The sequence below is a fragment of the Diadema antillarum genome, unplaced genomic scaffold (genome assembly GCF_040938485.1).
Source record: "Diadema antillarum isolate AM-2024a unplaced genomic scaffold, OU_Dant_1.0 seq00001232_RagTag, whole genome shotgun sequence".
NCBI classification, from domain to species: Eukaryota; Metazoa; Echinodermata; class Echinoidea; order Diadematoida; family Diadematidae; genus Diadema; species Diadema antillarum.
In genome coordinates, this window is record NW_027272020.1 from 761,740 (window position 1) to 783,730 (window position 21,991).

At 38.3% G+C, this 21,991-nt stretch overlaps 2 protein-coding genes across 2 annotated transcripts in view; one reads left to right on the top strand and one right to left on the bottom strand.

Moving 5' to 3' along the window:
• The window catches only part of LOC139745064 (DNA primase large subunit-like), a 58,092-nt gene that overhangs the window by 22,000 nt on the left and 14,101 nt on the right, over nt 1–21,991 (bottom strand). The window contains exons 8-11 of the mRNA XM_071655477.1: nt 20,482–20,664; nt 18,539–18,665; nt 14,497–14,579; nt 12,901–13,060 (exon numbers count right to left, since the gene is read on the bottom strand). Coding sequence (XP_071511578.1) covers nt 12,901–13,060; nt 14,497–14,579; nt 18,539–18,665; nt 20,482–20,664 — 553 coding nt within the window. The remainder of the gene's footprint in view (nt 1–12,900; nt 13,061–14,496; nt 14,580–18,538; nt 18,666–20,481; nt 20,665–21,991) is intronic.
• Nucleotides 1,456–4,217, top strand: LOC139745048 (uncharacterized). The gene has a single exon (XM_071655464.1). It carries the CDS (start codon nt 1,521–1,523, stop codon nt 4,020–4,022), a length of 2,502 nt encoding a protein of 833 aa, XP_071511565.1. The 5' UTR covers nt 1,456–1,520; the 3' UTR covers nt 4,023–4,217.

A 21,991-nucleotide genomic window follows, 5' to 3' on the forward strand; every position in this document is an offset into this window, starting at 1 on the left:
AGGTGTTGGGCGAAAAACCATGCGAAATTACCTGTGATTTGTCCTGAATAATATGCAACAAAATGGATTAGTATTGAATAGAAGTAAAAATGACAAATATCAGTGACTTGTCCTGGAGAACAATTGTGTGATCGTCTTTACTGGATGCAAAGCTGTTTTGTTTTTTATTTTCATTATCAGGTTATCACAGGGATTTTCTGTCCTTATTTTGTATAGTTTTCAGGTCTTCCTACCTTCCTATAAAGTTTACTAAGTGTAGCTTCCTAAGTTGTGCAGTTTACATATACATCAACTCAGAAATTTCCAGGTGATTGTATGCTTCAAGTCAGCTAAGTGTTGTGTGTCACAACAAACCACTTACCCATTTATTTTGAAGCAACGGGCAAAAGGAGCAATTTCTTCAAACCCCCACACCATTGTCTTCTACTGGTTTCCAATAGATCAACTATGAACACTCAGAAAGCAAGGAGCAATTAAAAAGGAAGAACTTTATGTACACACTCTTGAGATAGTTGGTTTCACTCTACAAAGAATTCACAAGTAACCTGATAAGTGATTGAAACATGTTTCTGGAGCTTTTGATTGCACGAACGCAATACTGTGTTCAAATGTCAGCCCTTTGTTCAAAGTTTTAGCAGCTAGTGGTCTTTTCATATATGAAATCCAAATAAAAATACATTGAGATGATTATAATGTATGATCTGAAAAAACATGAATGTGATAATGTACATATGTGATACTAGAAATCTTTACTCTGAAAGGACATGAGAACTAGGAAAATGCACTTTAACACATTTTTAGCAACTGAAATACTTTCCCAAGACAATGTAATACTCCTTAAAAATGAACCACAACTGTATGTGCTTGGCAAACTCAAGTTAGAAAGCTTTCAAATTAGAAATGTGTGGCAGGAAAGTACAGTGCACACACTGCTCAGTGACATGAAATGGGTATAAATGTACAGTTTAGTATGAACTGGTACGTTCATTAACTCAGTATCCTGTACGTGATTCCCAACCTTTAATTTAACTGCACATATGTTTATATTGCTGAGTGATTGCTGCCATATTTCCATTAAATAGTACTTTAATTAATCAACCATCCATTTGCCCTTTCCCTATATCCTTTGATCCTGGCTCTGGCCCACATTTCACTCTTGTTGTATTGTTTGTTTGTTTTCTTGCCAGGTGTTTGCAGAAGAAACGTGATCAGCACGGCCCTTTCCAGCTTGGGTGTTGCACAGACATTTGGAAGGATGACACTTCCTGGTTGACATCAGAAGCTGCACAAGGCCAACCACTGACGTGCGTGCATCATAACCCATGTCATCAGTTCGTCAGTTCAGTTCAGTGAAGTGAAACTGAGAGATCGAGTGACTGCCGTCATTGGAGGGAAATGATTAGATCTGTAGACAGTGAATAAAATAATCCTGTTGATTCTCATGGTGATCCATAAGTGCTGATCTTCGATTTCCTCAAAATTCTTTTGAGACTCAACATCAGGAGTTTGAATCTGTCACAATGGCTGAGGAAATACAGAGACTGCTGGAATGCCCTATGTGCCTGGAGCTCTTCAACTCTTCAACGCGATGGCCAAAACTTTTGCCATGCCAGCATACTCTGTGCTTGGAGTGCATGGACATGCTCAACCAGGGTAGCAAGCTGCAGTGCCCTCAGTGCCGGCAGGAACATGCATGCCCAGCAGAGGGCCCTCAGCAGCTTCCCAACAACTTCACTATGCTGGCATTACTTGAGGTTCAGCAGAAGTCTGGCCCATCCCCTGCCACTCAGAGTTTCAAGGAACATTTGCCATCTGCTCCTAAGTCGGTATCAAAGCCTCCAGCTATAAATGAGGGAGTGCGGAACTCTATCGCTCTGTTGGCAAAAAAGCTCCAGGAAAAGTCTGTGGAACTAAGTAAGATTGATGGCAAGGAAAAGCAAACTGAAGAGCTGTTTCTATCTGTGAAAAGTCAGGTAGACAAAGCCTTTGAAGCAAGGACTCGTGAACTGCAGATGCGTCGGGATCAGATGATCAAACAACTTGCCAGTGCCCGGCAAGAAGAACTGGCTTTCATTCAGGGTCAAAGAGCTAGCGCATATCAGTACCTGCAAAAACTCCAAGTGGACTTCTCCAAAATGCGGCAGTCTCTCATGTCATCTGTTGAACCACGGGAAGCTGACTTGATCAATCTGCTGAGCATGTGTCGAGGATACCTTGCACAGATTGAACACTTTGCTCTGAACATTGACCAACGAATCTGTAATGTTGCATTTTCAGATCCCAATCAGCAGCAACTCTCAATTAGTATCCAGGCATATGGATGCTTGAACATTAGCACAGACAAACTTAAGTCCATGCAAGCTGCAAGATCAGGGGTGATGTCCCTTCCTAGCACTTCCATTACCCAAAGTTCCTCTTCAAATCCTTTCAGTTCTCCATCTTCGCTACCAACTGCTTCCATGAATGCTTCCTCTCCTTCTTTGTCAGCATCAGTCAATAGTTCAGTGTCTTCTTTCTCAGGGCAAGGATCTCCTGCTAATAGCAATACTTCATTAGGTCAGTCAACAGTCACTACATCCAGTACTTCTGATCCCCTACCCTCTTATGATGGTCGAGCTTTTGCTTTAACTCGACAGCAAACTGCATCGAGTAGGAGACTTTCTGAACCAGCTGGCATGCTTACAGGTGCTGTGGTTCCTCCCACTCCTGCAGCTCAGCACATGCAGTCACTTTCCAGTCAACCAGAATCTTCCACTTCCAGTCCAGTACTGTCAGCTGGATTACCCACTCAGTCACAGTCGACAAGACAATCCGCCTTGATGCGACACATATCTATGGAGTCAGTTGGGTCATCCTTACCAACTACCACATCCTCGTCGAGTCAGCAACCAAATCCTGCTGGTGGAGATCAGCCGCCTCCTGTCCCCCGTCGACCTGGTAGCATAAGGCTGTCCTCGACCGGCGCACCAGAAAGACCACGGAGTATTCTGTTGCGGCAGAACACAGCACCATCTTCAGTCCTTCCTCAAGCACCTCCTCTTCCACCAAGGAGGAACGTGCACATCCCAGAGGCATCTGAACAATCCCATCAAACTCCAGTTGCTGCAAGTTCTATGGCTACTGGAAACAGCACACACCAGTGGGTGACTTTTGATATGCCGGGCAGACAAAAAGCCAGTCAAGACCAGAGCAAGCGATGTGTGGTAATAGGGCAAATATTTGAGAAACCAGCGGGAGTACATGTCCTTGACAAGCTCAATAATTGTTTTGCAGTGGTGGATGAATTGCAGCACTGCATCATGGTTGTGAATGAGGAAGGGCGAATGCTTACAAAGATTGGGAGTAGGGGTGGAGGTGCAGGTCAGTTGCAATTCCCCAAGTGTGTGTGTACCAATAGTGCTGGTCACCTAATCATCTCAGATTGGTATAACCATAAGGTGCAAATTTGGGATCTCCATGGAAAGTTTTTGAAGCAGTTTGGATCAAGGGGGCAGGCCAACATCAACTTCAATGGCCCTCTTGGAGTTGTGTGTGACAAAAAGGACAACATCTATGTTTGTGATTACAACAATGGTTGTGTGAAAGTATTTGATCCTCTGGGCAACTACACTCGCCAGATTGGCAAGAAAGGTGAAGGAGATGGACAGTTTCGCAACCCGTCCTACATCACTTTCACCCAAGGTGGGGAGCTCCTGATCACCGATGCGTTCAAGCACTGTGTCCATGTCTTCTCTGCTCAAGGCACCTACCTGTATCGCTTCGGCAAGTGGGGCACTGGTCCTGGAGAGCTGAATTGCCCCAGTGGCATCGCTGTTGATTCCCAAGGATACATCTATGTTGCGAATAGCGGTAACCACCGCATCGAGGTTTTCAACCCGTCTGGATCTTATGCACTCTCCCTTGGACGACATGGGACAGACAGTGGTTTGTTTGATGAACCTCTTGGCATCTCAGTAACCAAAGATGGACGATTGGTGGTCGCAGACTCAGGAAACAAGCGAGTGCAAGTGTTATGGCCATGAGTTCAACCTTAAGACAGCTCATTATTGGCAGTCTATTTGAGATTATGCAAAGTATAATCTACCACATATATGTACTGGCCATTGCAAACTGTGTATTTAGGATTCTCCAACTTTCATGACATGTAGATGTGTACAATATGTCATCCACATGTACAAAAAGTATTCAAATTTATTTTTTCATTGAGAATGATGTGATGGGGGTACTACTTGTTTGCTATTTGTTGCAATTGGATAATACAAAGAACATTTTTTTTTTGGGTGGGGGGGGGAGCTATCTCAGGTTTGGATGTGCTCTGACATTTTCAAGCAGATATTTGGCATGAAAGCAATTTTTCATTTAGATTGTGTCATGCTCAGGTGTATTTACACTGTACCTCAAAGCTTGATATTCTGGTAAATATGTTTGGCAGAAACTTTTCAATTGCTTTTCCCTACATGTCTGCATACTTGTATGCTTTTTGTACTTCACAAATGTCAATGTTAGGGAAAATACGGCTGAATTCTTATGAATAGAAAGCACCAGTATATTTCATGTTTGCTGTTTTGGCTCTTTGCACTTCTGTCACGGCACACCATAAGTGGTCCATGTCCATGCATGAGGGTCATGAGGCACGAGAGCATTTGATTCCAAAAATAGGAGGAGCTATGTATTTCCTGAGTTCCTGAGTTTCATGTGCATACCAGTACTGACAAAAGTAATCCTGTGCTGGTAAGATCAGGGAAAATGCATTTGTCAAGAGATGCTCTCAGTGGAAAATTGTAATGGTTCTCCGTTTGTTGCACATTTATGCTGCACAATATTGTCTTGCCTCAACATCTGTACATTTGCCATTCCATCAGTTACAGACATTACATTTAGAGGCTTTGCTGCTGTCTGACCTTGCCCACAGGCATATCCAGTCATATAGGCATGTATTCATTTGTATTACAATAGACTACAATTGTAAGTGCGGACAGTGCATTTTCAGTTTTTTCGATGCTAGGAAAATTGGAGAAATCCTTTTTTTTTTTTTGTGGCAGACGTTACATCTTTTGTTAAAAACCAATAACTGTTTAATTTATTCAGATCTGTAAATAAAGTTGTGTAGGTAATATTGATAATATGATTTAGTACAAATTCCATCATGTCCATATTTATGGCTGAATGTACTAGATACAAAGTTTGTGTCTAGTAATTTCTCTGTAAATAATCAGCTGTGGGAAAAATCCACTACAATGTACATACAAAATACAATGTAAGTCTACACTTGCATTAATGTGTTTTGAGAATCAACAGGGAGTACTGGTAGCTTATGTCAGCAGAGATTCATGAACTACAGGTGAGTGTAATAATGTCTGTTTGCATGTACAGTAATGACCATACCAGTGTGACAAAAAGGTATCGTGCACTTTTAATACGATTTAATGTAAGTGTACTAGTAAGTGTCATGTTCAAAAGGACAGTGGTACTTACAACCACAGCAGTTACTCTAATATAACAGTTTGGCCACAATATTTCAACAAGCACAAGTGTTAAGATTATTAGAAAATATAATTGGTTGTGTTAAAAAAATAACATTGAATGTACAGATCAAAGAGGCATTACATGTACTAACTGTAGCATATCAATCATACATAGATTGTAAATAAAGTGTGTACAAATGTATATTACTGAGAAATGCTTAAATCCTTAAATACTTTAGTATCCGTGTATTCCAGACAATATTTTAGTAACTGTAAATACACTTTTGATGTGAGGCAAACATCCATTTTATACAATGTATTTTTTTATATGTCTACAAGGAAATCTTCTCATTACTACAGTTGTACTCGTAAGTGTCACATGACAATGAATTTATGTACAGAATGACAGGAAATGGTGTTGAGATCTGTTTGCACCATGTATTGCTCATCGGGAAATTTGGAAATGTTTATTAATTCTGTACGCACCTCATATGCAAGATTTGGATATTGCATGCCCTGTGTGTCAAATCAAAAGTTACCAAGCTTCACTGAGTAATTATCCACTAATAAATATTCCATGTACACCATACACATAATCCCTTCTACTGTTGCACTTTATGAATGCCCAGTTCTAGTTACAGGGGGTAGGGTTAAGACTTGCAAATTACATCCTCCTGCAACAGCAATTTTTTTTTTTTATGGAACCTGCATGTCATAGTGGATGATAATTTATTTCATATACAAGTTATTCATTCTTGGTCATTACAACTTCTGAGATAATTTTTTTTTTTCCATGTGGTTTCAACTAGTGGAAATTGAATTGAATGTACAGTGCACTCCTGTTATAATGAACACAGTTATAACAAAATTCCGGTTACAACGAAGCTCCAAAAAATTCGGGCTGGAACATTATCCAGTCTACGTATTGTCATTGTTTATTTGTTCGGTTATAACGAAATTTCGATGTAACGAAAGAAAATTGCTGGTCCCGAGGACTTCGTTATAATGGGAGTCCATTGTAGTAACAGGACACAGCTACAGCACATGTCGAACGTTCAGACTTTGTGCTGGATTTGGTACAACTTTTCATATACATACATGTGATGTATGTCAACTACATTGTACATAAGGAGAGATTAGCACACTTGTTATCATAAATCCTGGTGCCACTGTCCCCAAAATTCTATTTCATTGTTTGTTTGTTTGGTTTTTGGTTTTTTGTTTTTTGGTTTTTTTTTTTTGGGGGGGGGGGGGTGAAGCATTGATGCCTGCTTAATAAAAAAGTAATAAAAAAAATCATTGGGAAATGGATAGTATGTGAGCAAAATGATAATGCATTTATTTCAGAAAATATGCATGAACTCGACCGCTGTGCATGGCTAAAAAAAAAAAAAACTGCACTGCAATAGATGCTGTCAGGACAATCTTCTGCAAATCCTGTGGATATTATGCACAAAAGCTGTCACGACAGTACACTTGTACAGATTTGGCTTCCGAACTGCTCCTGCATTATGGCATACCAGTGCATGCTAGTTAGTATCACATGATACAATTGTAATTTGTGTTTGGTTATATCAAATTTACAAATTGTTCACAAAATGCTTTAATCTTTAGGACGTGCATTGTTCATTGAATGCATTGGTTTTCATTGCCACGATATACTTGCAGCCGTCACTTTTTTTTTTCTTTTTGGCTTACAAAGACTCATTCTAACGGAGTCATGTGCTCCCACGTTGCCCAGCATTATGGCACACAGTTTGTTTTAATTTTGTTGAAATCTAAATATTTACAATGGCTGAATATCTTTATGTGGATTGTGTCTGAATCCTGTTGTATTTTATGCCAAAGAGAAGCCTTTCAAAAAAAAAAACTTTATTGTTGCTGCCAAGCAATTACATTGTGGGCACAAATTGCCGTAGAAGTTGCTCTTAAATCATGGCATCGATAAACTTTGGCAAGAAAAACATCTCCAAGTCACTACTTCTACACTACAAGTTTGTATAACTGCATTCAATCAGAACAAGTAAATATTTTTTAGTAGCTGTCCCAAAATTTATTCGCTGACAGGAAGGAAGTATTTTTGCTCCTTTCTTTTTTTTCTGTGGAAAGGCGAAGGTGAAGGCAAGATGCAATGCATTCTCTGTGATAGATTTTGTAGATGTGCATTGTTCTATGTTCTATGTGTGTTACATAAGCATGTTCTATCAAAAGTCACATAAATAGGGTAAACATCTGTGACTAATTTTCTTTTTTGTGTGTGTGTACAAATGTTTTAATCCCATACATGTTGACATTTGAGCATGTCATCAAATTTGCAGTTCCCATTGCTTCACAAAACACAAATAGGACTTGGCTTATAAAGTGAGAATCTGAGTTTACTGTTAAAGAAGTACAAGTGTAGATTATTTCTTATGATTCCAAGTAACTATTAAGTAATACATTGTATCTATCATAAAGGGTCTTTATTTTTATCTCTTCCACTCTAAAAAGGCATGTCAACTGTTGAAAGTCCTTTAAGATTTAATGAAAGACATCCTTGAAAAAATCAGTTTCCCTTTTATTTCTCTGTGACCTTAATAAAGAATTATCTACCATCACGTAAAGTACTGAGGCACGGTAAGGGAAGACCAGAATTTCCAAATAGTGACTAAACATACACTATAGTGATCAAGTTTAACATTTTGTTTGTGGTCTTTACTCTTTTGTTACAAAAAAATTAAATTCAGAAGGCATAAAAGTGCAAACCAACATATCATCTGTTCTATACCACACCCTGCTATACCATACCGTGTAGTGTGTGCACTGCCTTTGAAATATTTTTAGTATCTGATTTATTGACTGCTCATCACATCACGTAAGAAAACACACAACCAATCCCTCTCAATATTGTTTGCTAATTACCCGTGTACAGAGACTCCAACCCAAAGCACCTTTTGATCTGGAGATTCTCCCGCCTGAAACCCCTAGCAAACGGGAGACTCCAAGTTGATGTGTGCAAAGCGCGAAGTTCCTAGGGTTCTAGTTGCTCTCTGGTGATATCTACGGCTTATTTTTTCAACATACAATACCAATAAGTAAGATTAAGAAATTCTTTCCAACGGGAGACACAGAGCCAGGGCGGGAGAAATTAAATCTCAAGCGGGGAGAACGGGAGATTTGGCAAAAAATGGGTTTTCGGCGGGAGATCTCCCGTCGAAAACGGGAGAGTTGGAGTCTCTGTGTGTACCAAATAAGGATAGCGTTCGATGATATCGCCAAACACTTACAATTGTAACTCACCCCCACAGGTTCTTCATCAAACTCGAAGTTTCACATTGTTATCATCATACAACATATTCAGGCCTTAACATGGACTTTTCCCTTTAACATCCAGTGTTGTATAAAACAAACAGTGAATGGCCTTTGTTCGTGCAGTGAAACGAGATTTCGCCTTTGGTGACAGATGAGAAGCATTGTTCTGCAAGGCAAAGCGGAGTTGAATATCGTGTCTCATCTTACACCCCGTGGGAAATCTCATATCATCGCATTTGTGCCTGTTCACTTTTTGTAAATTGTACCAAACTATATCATACTATACAAAGATACATAATTATACCATTCCTCTGTGAGCAAAAGACAAATAAAACATTTGCAAAATATTTATTACACTACCCAGTAGTGAGTATACATGTAGTTGGATACTACATACAAAGGTGTAATCTGTCATTCTGAACAAGTTCATGTGATTCCTTTGAAACCCATTTTATCTACATATATATCTATTGGATTTATCAATAAAACGAATTGTAAATGTCATAAATATACTTTTCATCTCTCTACTGCTTGGAGGAGCATCAATATATTTCATCAGGTACTGTTGTAGATATTTGTGTGATTATTGGTGAACAGAAACTCTATTATGTTGGGCAGTACGTATTTGCAGTGGTTTTGTGTTACAGGTACATTGTATTGGCAATAAATCATCTCATATTGCTGTTGCCGTGGTAATGCGCAGAATGATTCATCATCATCTGCAGGATGATAAATGACTTTGAAGCCTTCGTGTGCACAAAATGACGCAATTAGGAGAGCTCGTTGTACATTTATGTAGTGCAGTTAATCTACATGTACCAACAATGTAAAGAGTACTTTTGTGAGATAAAATGTAGAAACAGGCCTGTTGTATGCAAGTTTTGTACGACCCAAAGCATAAATATCATTATTCTGTCAATATTATCTTTTGTTACAAAGAAGAAGCCTAGTGCTGGTTTTTATACAATAAAGTTCTAGAAGCATATCACTGTGTTTGATATAATTCTCATTTGTGTGTATGTGAGTGTGTGAGAGAGACAGGAAGGCCCAATTATTGTCTCATGAACAGATGAAAGGAGAATTCAAGTACTAATAAGAGAGCTAAAAAAAATGTTAATGAAGATGCACTGATTAAAATGTCGACACATTCAAGGGGGATAGGGTCTCTATTGTAAACTTTGTGTAAGTCAACCTCTCATAAGTTGAATACAGTGCACTCTCGTTATAACGAACACGGTATAACGAAGTAAAAATTCAGGCCGCAACATTATCCACTCTATATAGTTTATTGTTTATTTGTTTGGTTATAACGAAATTTCGATATAACGAAAGAAAACCGCCGGTCCCGAGGACTTCGTTATAACGGGAGTCCACTGTAATTGTCTAAGTCAAAAGTCTTTTCAAGCCCTCTTCTCTTTCAACATATTGTATTGATTTTAATCCCAAATAACTAAGACCTATTTTCTGTAAGTCAAAGGCATTTCTTCAGTCCAAATAGATTTGACTGAGGCAGGGTTGACTGTACTATACAGGACTAAGCCACAAGTTGAACTTTCATACACATGTGGATTGAGTAAATGCAGCAATATCGGTAGAACACATCAGTGAAATTTTTTAGGGGAATCAGACAATCTGTTCTAAAGTTATGAATTTTTAAAGTTTCTGTGCAGTCACTGCTGGATGAGAAGATTATTACAGTTTATGATGTCACATGCGTGAACGATCTAAGGATATATGTATTTTTTTTTAATTCACAAAATTTCATTTTTGAAAAAGTGCACATTCCCTGGACTTGTCACAGATGTATGTTCACAGTAATATACAATGTATACCCTTCCACCTGCCTTCTGAAAGAGGCAAATCAAGTGCTCTTTTTTTTTTTTATTCAAGAAAAGTGAAAATATGTTGAATTTCTTTATATTTTCTTTATTGTTCTACACATGTGACATCACAAGCTGAAATAGTCTTCTTATCCAGCCATGGCAGCACTGGAATTAAACCCCCCCCCCAAAAAAAAAAAAAAAAAAAAAAATCATAACTCTTGAACCAATTGTCCGCTTTTCTTCAGACTTTCACTGGCATGATCCATCAATATTGCTGCATTCTCTCAATTCACATGTGTATAAAGGTGAACTTTTCCTTTAAACCACTTCATCCTTCAGATTTACAGCATACACTGTACAATGCACTCCTGCTACAAGAAACACAATTACACCTGTATAGCAAAGTTTTGTTACAATGAAGTAAAAATTCAGATCCCAAATTATAATCTATTTTCCTTTACTAGATATATGCATAGTTTGTTCGGATATCCCAAAATTTTGATACAGTGCACTCCCGTTACAACGAACACGGTTACAACGAAATAAAAATTCAGACCACAACATTATCCTCTCTTTTTTATTGTTTATTTGTTCGTGTACAACGAAATTTCGATAAAACGAAAGATATCTGCTGGTCCCGAGGACTTCGTTATAACGAGAGTCCACTGTATAACAAAAAAATATGCCAGTACAGAAGACCTGTGGAGACTTTCCTCGCTCTGCTGGGTGAGATGAATTTCGCTTGTTTTTAATTCCTTGGCATCAGAACATTAAATAATGTCACATACAACAGGTGAAAACATTTGGTTTGCTTTCACTTTGTTGTATATTCTAACTTCCTGTCATGGGAAACGCATGAAAATTTCCCCTTTTATAGTTCTAGTATGAAAAGCTTTTTTTTATAATAACACATTGGGATTTGGGCAACTGATTGACAAATTGCCCTACATCAACGTGAATACACCTCAACGGAAGAATTTCATGAATTTGAACATTGGGATTTGTAAGACAATTATTGTCAGAGGTTATTTTTGAGATTGAAAACCAGTGACTGAATGAGAAATAAATAATGATCTCCTCTCAAAAAGCAAAGTTAGTGCACACCTGCCTCAGAGGCAAACGTGTATATAATGCAGTTGCTGCGGGAGGCAATTGTTTGGCATGTTTTTTGTTTTGCAAGTGTCAGCAAACTTATCAAAAAATGAATGGAAAACCAATGCAAAATATGCCGTACCTAGCAAATTGGTCCCATGGTACACAGATCTACAAGGGAAGTTAATATTTCCTAAGCAGTTGTAACTGTTCAGAGCTCTCTCAATATTAATATTTCAATTAATAATTACACAGTCAAGACATTTGTAAAGGTGCTGTATGAAACTCACATTTTGTTGCTGTCACTAGTGAAAGAGAAAGTTGATTTGATGAAAGGAAATGCAAAACCAAAAGATTGGCTCAGATTATGGTAGATTGTGATTGAGGAAAGGGAAGCCATGTCCATATGACTGAAATATGAGGAATCATGTGCAAACTTAGTCATGAGACTAAAACAGTTCTTTCACAATCCTGGCAGCATGCCATTGTAGGATGACTTGCTGACTTTCAATATCTCTTTTTTCATTGACATTTGTCCAGTACTGCTTGATGTTTGCTGATCTGTTGCTTTCCTTCATTTCCAAGTAAACAGCATTGTAACAATGTCTATGAAACAATCTGTGCAAATCAGTACTCCCAACGAATGATAATCTGTGAATGCTAATTATCATTCCGAGTGCAGTAATACTCTTCATCTGTATTTCTTCTGGCAAAATTTTCCTGTGAGAAATAAGCTTTAAGGTCGAGGGATCAAAATGTACAACAACCACACATTTCTCAGTACGCTGCATAGTACTGATATGTTCGCTCATGAGGTTATTACACACACCACACCAGCACAGTATGCCACTTACAGTGCTCATTTCCCGAGGACAGGCGAAGAGCCTAGAATGACCTCCAAGAGAACTCGGTTCAAACTGCTCCACAGATGAAAGCTTTCCATCACTGACTGACAGAAGACCCACAACTAAGCTCCCGGACTGTTTTCACTTGCAATTGATTGCATAAATTTTATTTGTTTTATGCTGTGCATTTTGTTTCTGTGGTACACACACTCAAAGAACATAGAGTTTGAAAAACAAATAAACAAATCTTCAGATACTGGAAGAAGGATGTAAGTCCAACACAAACAGAGGAGATGGAAGATGAACATGAGGAAGGAAAAGAAGGAGAGGAAGACAAGTAAGAGAAAAAAAGAAGAAGAAGCTCCTTATATTCCTTACCTTCACCCTTCCTAGCACTGCTTCCACCGCCACGGACCCTCACACTCTCCTCAAAGTACTGGTTGGGATGATTCAGGAGGAACTCTGCCTCGGGGACGTTGTGTGAGAGCTCAAAGTACCTGGTGCAGGCCAACTGGTAGTGGTTCCCTTTGACCAAGTCCATCACCTGGCGAGCAAATTGTTTAAATACATCTCTTTTTTTATGATGTCATCTATTGTTCATAATCTTCATTTGGAGCACAGATCATCACAACATTTTGACCTTTTTTTTTAACCACATCACAATCTGCTCTAGCATTTATAAGCTGTTTGATGAAATACAATTTTGACAACAATGCACAGTAATGAAAATCTAGGAAGAAACCAAAAACAGCCTCTAGCAGCTCAGTACTCACCTCAGCATAAAAATAGATTTTATGTTGATGCAAATCCCATGTGGTGCCCCTTAAAAGTATGTCATTAAGTGAGCTGTAGTTATGTACCTCTAAAGGTTATTTCTTTTCTATTAACAGTCCTCATCCTGTACTGTTAAAGGTATCTTAAAACAATACACATTACATGCACTACCGACAGACGGATGATGATTGAAATTTATGGGAGGGTTAGCACAAAAGATCTGTAATAAATGGAAGGGTATTCCTCTTTAAAAGGCCTCAATGAATGGAATGGCAAGCAACAAGGGGACTTTTAGCACAAACACATCACTCCCTCAAAGGCCCAACGGGGCCATGCTGACACTGTTCTAAGCATGTAAAAGTATTTACACACAACATTACTCTGCTAAATCTAAAGCAGATTACAATTGAAATTTTGCCTTTGGGCCCAGGCCTTGGGCCTGCATTAGGGTCACATCCTGTTCTGTTTGAATAACCTTGTGTCCCCTGCCCCTCAATGAAGATTTCTGCCAAATTAGTACAAAATCTTGGCTTGAGTGGTGCAGATTTTACATGCAATGGAAAAATGTTGACAAAATATGCGCAACAGACAACAGATATTTATTATGTACACACAACAGTCTATTTAAAGCCAGTTTAAAAAATTTTATTTTCCAAGAAGGAAATCAATCTGTAAACCTCTCTGAAGCACATGTGGTTTTGAACACTTCAAAACAATCTCTTTAGTTCAAAGTAATGATTCTTGCATCAAGTTATCTTTTATATTTATCAATCAGATGCAATCTCTTCAGCTTTTTTAATTCCTAGCACAGAAGTTTGCAAAGATATGAGAGGCATAGCTATCGAATTCTTGTATAATGCAGTGATGAGCACACTACAAGTTTCAGAAAGACAGTAAATGAAAAAGAGAACAGATGTTCCTTTACGAAATTATCGTTTTAATCATGATGTCATGCAAAATTCAATAAACCCAACAGTGAAGGAGAATTTAGTCTTACCAGCTAATGTTCACATAATTTCAAAAGTCACGGTTTCTTCTCATTATTCAGTGAATCCTACTTACCAATTTGTTCTTCGATAAGTGAGTATGTTTTCAAGGTAATTCTACCAAATCCCAACCAGCCTACAAGAACTTTATATCTCTAGTCTCAAAGAATATGTAGATATATTACATCTCATCATGAACAACAAAAATGTTTCAACCCACCTGATCAACTCCATTTTGGGTCAGACCATATGATGAGAGACGCTGCTTGAGCAAAGGGGCATCGGTATGACGGAATGGGCAACCTGGGGTTATGGAAATTAAGCATTACTGATCAAAGTGTGTCTGTGTTTGAATGCTGTGTCAATCAAATTAGGGCAAGACAAAACAGAGACAAGATTTGTTATGAAGACAAATCTCTTCATAAATTTGCTCATAGCTTTGTGACTGAGTTTAGATACATATACAGTGTACTCCCGTTATAACGAAATTCCGGTTACAACGAAGTAAAAATTTGGGCCGCAACGTTTTCCACTCTGTGCTCTTTTATTGTTTATTTGTTCGGTTATAATGAAATTCCTATATAACGAAAGAAATCTGCTGGTCCCGAGGACTTCGTTATAATGGGAGTCCACTGTAGCAGTATCTCACATGGCCACAACAGAAGCAGCAAGCAATTAAGGAGCTTGTAGGTCTCCCTTTAAAGGACTAAATAATAAAGATGAAGTTCCTTGCCAAGGTTACCATGGCAACTGCTTCCAATGATCTTGAACTGGGAATTTCAAGATTGAGTGCACACAGTTGTATCCATGAAGTCAGGAATGAGCTCTTTCTGAGTTCATCTTGGGTGCAAAAATGAATGGCTTTGGTCAATTAGAAATCCTACACTACATGAACAATCCATTTCCCAAAAACAAAAATAAAAACCAAAAAATGACATGAAGGAAGAATTAGTGGACAGCTGTATTTCATCTCAGCTACAAAGGGTAAAGGCTTTTATTTCAACAAAGGCCTTTCTACCAACAAAGGAAGTACTTAAGAATTAGGAGAGAGTGGCCTTTTCAGCATAACCAGAAGTCAAAATGGTTTTGCTTTCTGTGTGTGTGTTTTTTTCTAACACAAAACCAAAACAAAACCAGCTGAGCTAAAGGAGCAAATTTTAGCAAAGAATGGAGAGAGAGAAAAAAGACACAATGCTGGTATGTATCACTATAATAGCAGTGCAATAAATGATACATATAGTCAGTTCATGGCTAGTATTTGTTTTATATTTACAGCTTTGTACAAAACTGATGGGCTTAAAACCACTGAAATTAAACATCTAAAAACAGAGGTTTTTGGTACCCGAGATATGAGTGTAGTAGCCTTGAACTTTAAATCAACTGGCTGAATGCTACTCTTCTTTTTATTGTAATCCCTGGGATTTAATGGTTTATTATCATCGCTTTTTTGGATATCTCAGCCATTTGAAAACCAATTTTCATGAAATAAACGTTGAATCCTTCTTAAAATTACATGCTCTTTCATATTTCATAAGAGGTTTCTCATTATCCCACTTAGGAATGTTATAAACCTGAATCCTCACCTCAACCAGTACTGTACAGTCCCTTTAACTCACAACTCTGTGTAACAAGTCCCTGCCGCTCAGTGTGTGTAAATACAGGATATTGAGTGCAATAGTTTTCTTTTTCCATGAGTTCAATCGGGGGGGGGTTGATTCAACCCCCCTCGACATTTTTCGCGACTACTCCGCCGCACAAAATTTTTTGACCGCGCCATTCACTGACTTTTTACTCTTAAGTCTTGCGCATCTTTTAATTTCTGATGTAGAGCAAAATGTATGATTTTACGCATATATTAGCATAATTAATTATTATGACGAAAATTTCCATTTCTTTTTGTATAGCTTGGTAGAATACGCCACAGGTAATGCACATGCCAAATTTCATGGCGATTGCGCGATTGACGGCCGAGATCTCGGGGGGGGGTTGAATCAACCCCTCCCCGGCCACAGAACACCCAAAAAAGTCCGGCCTGGTTAGGGTTAATATTCAAATTTTGAAAGATAGCATATGACCGTGACTATTTTACATGTATCTGTCTTTTCTTATTCTCAGGCATTTACCAGTTTGCATTTAAGAATTAGAAATTCATACAAGCTACACCCTCCTATACAATAGTATTAAAAAAGGTTTATGCCCATTGCAAGTGCATTGTAGCATGAAATACCTGGCTGCATTGTAAACAATGTGATTTTATATACACTCAGCAAAAAAAGTAAGTTCCCCCCTAGCATTTTTGGATATATCTCAAAAAGCATTTTACCAGTTTTCATAATTCAAACTGAAATGGATAAGGAATTTTATTACTCATAACATGAGTGGCAAATCATTGCCACCAGATATCATTATTGGTGTGAAAAAATGCATTCTATGTCAAAATGCATGGAAAAAAAAGTTGCACTTTAGTGATTTGCAATGACTTTTACACAAACAATGAAACAATCACTCATGATTCTGAACATTTAAGCATGGTTGATTGCATGTTTCTCTATCTCTTTCTTTTCATGAGCATACAGTGAAGTATTTGATAATTGATATGTCCACCAACTGCTTAAATGACCAGCCGGCATCTCTTCCTCATACTGTTAACTAAAGTTTGTACTTGGTGCTGCTCAATGTTGGCCCATGCTCTCTGCAAGATGTGCTTAAATTCTGCAGTGAAGTGTCATCTTTCACCTTCTTGCTCGCTTTCCGCTTGATGACATCCCAGATTCTCTTCTCGATTACAGTCAGGCAATCTTGCAGGCCACTCCATACGTTCGATGTCATTTCCCTCAACAAACTGATCTACAACTTGAGCGTGTGATGCGAAATGGCCATAGGCACATTAATGTGATCAACCCACATTGGAATTACAAATCACATGGCTTCTACCAACATTTTCATATTGAAAAGGCTATTCATTGTTTAAAAAGTATGCATAACATCTGTTTAATAGGAAGCACATTGTACCTGAAGAAATTCCTGAGAATTGCACAATTTAAAAAGGTCATTTGCTAACTTACATAGGAAATGTATACAATATGCTTCATATAGCAAGAAGTGCAACTTTTTTCCCATGCATTTTGACATAAAATGCATTTTTTTTACACCAATAATGATATCTGATGGCAATAATATGCCATTTACAGTTGTATGTTATGAGTACTGAAATTCCCTATCCAAACCTATTTGAATTATGAAAATCCGTAAAATACTTTTTGAGATATATCCAAAAATGTTAGGGGGGAACTTACTTTTTTTGCTGAGTGTATATAAAGTAATTCATTTGTAGTTTGCAACAATGAGTCATAATGTAAACACAGTTCAGTGTGATCATAATCATTACTAACCATGACGGAAATCATTGCTGTTATTTGGAGGTATGCAAACTACAAGACTAAAAGAATAAAGAAACAGGAAAGTTCAAACGTGAATGCAAAAATAAATACCACTTCATTAGAAAATAGGAAAACCACACATATCAAGCATAATCATATTTCAGAAAAAAAATGGGAACTTTGTCATTTCGAGAAGAAATTCTTATTCTAGATGAATATCATATGAAAAGTTGGCAGATGTGCTCGACCCTCCTCCCCCTCCCCCCAAAACCCTCAAACAAACCACATACAGCACATACAGATATTAGACAAATGTAATTATTCTGTGCATGCAAAACTAGTACTGTCTGCCAGTAGAACATCATAACTTCGGTATTGAGCAATCTGTCTGCACCCGGGATGGATACAAACGATTTTTTGTCTCATATAAATGTGGAAAAACAACAGTACAGTTAATTTCCTGGTAGTATCTAGTGAGTCTAATGTCCTTGCCAGTTTCCAGTCATGCAACTACAACGTTGTATGTCGCTATGCCAGTCGTGAAGATTTGACATGTTGAATTTCCACGACCGGATGTGGAACTTTCAGCCAATCACGCTACTGTATGTACTGATGCCAGTACAGTTGTAAACCTAGCTATGTGGTTTGATTGCTCAGTGTGTGGTGTTGAGTCGCGCAAATAGTCATATGACCCGGCTTGGTTCCAGAGTCATGAAACTGGTCGGATCATGTAGTGTGCAGCACGCTTGAGAAGTGTGGTTAATCTTTTAACCCTTTGAGGATGGACTGATTTCGCTACAACACCAAGCATTTCCTATAGACACCTGCCCGAGTATACTGGGGACTCGTGTCCTCAACGGGTTAACATAATCTGTGTCTTACCATGATAGTCCCCCTGACCAGGGGCATTGCTCATGATGACCTTCATGCAGCTGTAGGGAGTGTAGTTTGCCCTCTTTCCTTCCTTCCCGTAGTTGTGGCGGATGTTATACGAATACTGCTTCTCAAACTGAAGGCAGGAAGAGGGGAAAAACCAAAGATGTGTCATCAATAGGGCTTTCAAAGTTCCCAATGAAGCAACCATAGAATTTTCTCATGTTTCAAGTCAAAGCCCTTACAATTTGACTAAATCATTGCCTTTATCTAAAATTATTCATTGAGTAACAAGATATACCATTCAAGTTTGAGGTTTACTTGCACCCAAGCCTAACCAATGGGGAAGAAAACATGTACATGTATCATTGAATGAAAGAGACATCTGTTTATTAGCTGTTGCTGAATATTAAAAGTATATGCAGTTAACAACAAAATTATTCATACCCCTGAGAAATTATTAGTTCTGAGCAAATTTCTTACAAGTGAGGGATGGAGTGATGGTGATTGGGTGTTAACTTTTTACTCTTATTTGTCCTCTGTAAATTGCCATTCATTCCAGTTTCACCTCATTTGCAAAACAATAGAAATGTTGAGATATAACACCCAGTCACCATCACTCCATCCTTTACTTGTAAGAAATGTGCTCAAAACTACAAATTTCCCAGGGGTATGAATAATTTTGTTGTTAACTGTATATTCAATTATCGATATTTTTTCTCTTGAGAACATAGTGACATGCTAGTCCATCTGCACATTCATTTTATGATACTTGGATTCCAGTTTGCAGACATTGTTGCTTTTCTTAGTTGTAAAGGAAAGCATATAATTGAATATATTTGTAAATGTGTCTCTTCCTCTGACATCAAGAAGATTACATAATCAACCCAGCTTTTTTTAGACATTCCCAATTGATTTGATTTTATGAGTATGTATCATTCAGCAATTCATCTCTTCTTATTTTAAACAGGAGTGATATCCATGCTTTCTCTGTCGATGATACAATAATCAAGTAGCTCGTAATACTTGTATTGCACAGATAATTCAATAGGGCAGTTACACTAAGGACTATCTGCCATTAACTCTTTATGTGCCTTAGTGCAAACCCCCTGTGTGCCACCTCATTCCGAGGCAGCAACGTAGTCATGCTTTGGGAAAACAGTCTGTATTTCAAATGTATGCCACTTTGATAGATTTTTGTTGCCCTTGACATGCAATGCACAAAGTTGTGGGGAAGATGCCAAGCTTTGCTTTGATGTAAATTGTATGACAAATCTATGATTGTCTTTCTTTCAAATGACCAGAAGCTACATTATTGTAGAGACATGACTTCTGCACAGAAAACAGTGCCAGGAGTTTAGAATTTATTCGCAAATCCAGAAAGGAACACGCTTGATGGTCAGTCACCACATAAAATACAAGCTACATGTAGCAGGAATGGAATCGCGAGAAACGCTTTCATTGTTTTGTGGCATTTGGTGATTTATCGATTGGTTTGGGCAGGTTTGCATGTTTGAGCAGAATATACAAAGTTGGCACACCGTTGACTGAGTGGGACGTGCGAATGTGGCACATAAAGAGTTAACATACTGCTCTCGGCAACATACTTTGAGGCACAGCTAAGTCAAATGACTCGCACATTTGTCTTTAAAACTGCCAGGATTGGATTCAACCATACTTGTAACAATTTTCAAATTTATTGGTGGAAAAATGAGCAAAGAAAATGGGATTCCATTGGGATTCGAACCCGAGACCTATGGAGCTAGCCCGGTGCTCTACGGACTGAGCTCTAGAAAGGCCTAGTGCAGTGTTCGTCCCAGAAACCCTTAATTCTCAATGCTCGTGTGGTTAGAAGCTATAGCAGTGTGTGTGTGTGTGTGACAAATTTTTCACAATTAACCTAGCTAGAGGCACTGCAACTTCCTTTTCTCTCATAGCTCAGGCATTCTCACCTTGTCCATGTCCATGATGCGAGTGAACTCTGACCTCCAAAAGGTCATGGCCTGCTCAAGGGTCATGCCGATTCCCTTGAGAAAGAGGCCGTACTGCATCCTGCCTCCGTGACGAAGGTGGTGGTGCTCGCGGAGGGACATATGGAGCTGACGCATGCACAGCGGGAATGACTGCTTGGCTAGCTGCAGGGCACGGGAAGGAGCAAATATTTATGAACAAAGTAAAACAATTTTAGAAGGAGAATGATCAAATTTAATGCAAACATGTGCATTATGGACATTCATTCATATTCACAAATAAACTCCCTTTTACAAGTTAAATTTTATAAGGTGTTTTTCTGGAACACGGTCTGGAATAATAATGGAAAACTTCATATACATTTAACCAGGCATATTAAAGGCAAATCTCTTGAACTTGCCAGAACTTTGATAAGTACAGATAAGTACTGAACACGTTTGGATCCATGCAACAAACAAGAAATCATTCACAGTACTAGAAATTTCGCAAGATTCACAACCAACTGAAATACCAACTAGAAATGTCACTACGGCGACTGGTGTATGCCTTCGCAATAATGCATGGTTCTCCTAATAGGTCTATAGTACAATGTCTTGACAATGTGTGATGACAGTTTCACACAATTGGCAAATTATTAAAATGACAGGTTTGCCACAAATGTGCTGAATGTTCACTTTCCTAGAACTCGGTTCAATTGGATGAATGATTAAAACGTCAGAGTGCAGGTATTTTGGGGAACTGATGATTTTTGCTTGACTTTTGACCCTTTTATAAGTTTATGCATTGAGTAATTTTCAAGGTATTGAGAAAAAGTATAATTTCAGTATCAAATGGTAAAATAGTATTATCTAAACCTGGCCTTTGACCTTTGACCTCACAGTTCCAAAGAGAATCACTGTTAGGTAGAACATGCGTAAATATGTAAGTTTCATGATAATACCTTGAGTTACTTCTGAGATATGAAGGAAGAAGTGCAATTTAGCACTTTTGCTTGACCTTTGACCTTTTGACCTTTGACCTTTTGGCAAGAAACTTCCCACAGAATATATATTGGGTTATACATGCATACATCAAGTTTTTAAAAAAATCCTTCAGGCATTGCATAAATATAAGGAAAATAGTGATATTTTGAGGAGTTGACCTTGACCTTTGACCCATGACCTTTGACCCATGACCCCCAACTTCCCTAGATAATCACTGCCCATCGGTACATGCATATATACTAAGTTCCATGAAGATACCTTGAACCATTTGCGAGATATGGAGAAAAACATGAAATTTCAACCTTTTTTCACAAAATAACCTGAGACCTTTGACCTTTGACCCCTTGACCCTAAGATCTAAATAAAGTATTAGCCCCCCAGGTTATACCCTCATACCAAGTTTAATGTAAAACCACCACACGGTTCTTGAGATATCGACAAAAACAAAACGGGACGGACGTACGTACGGACGGACGGACGACCCGAAAACATAATGCCTCCGGCCACT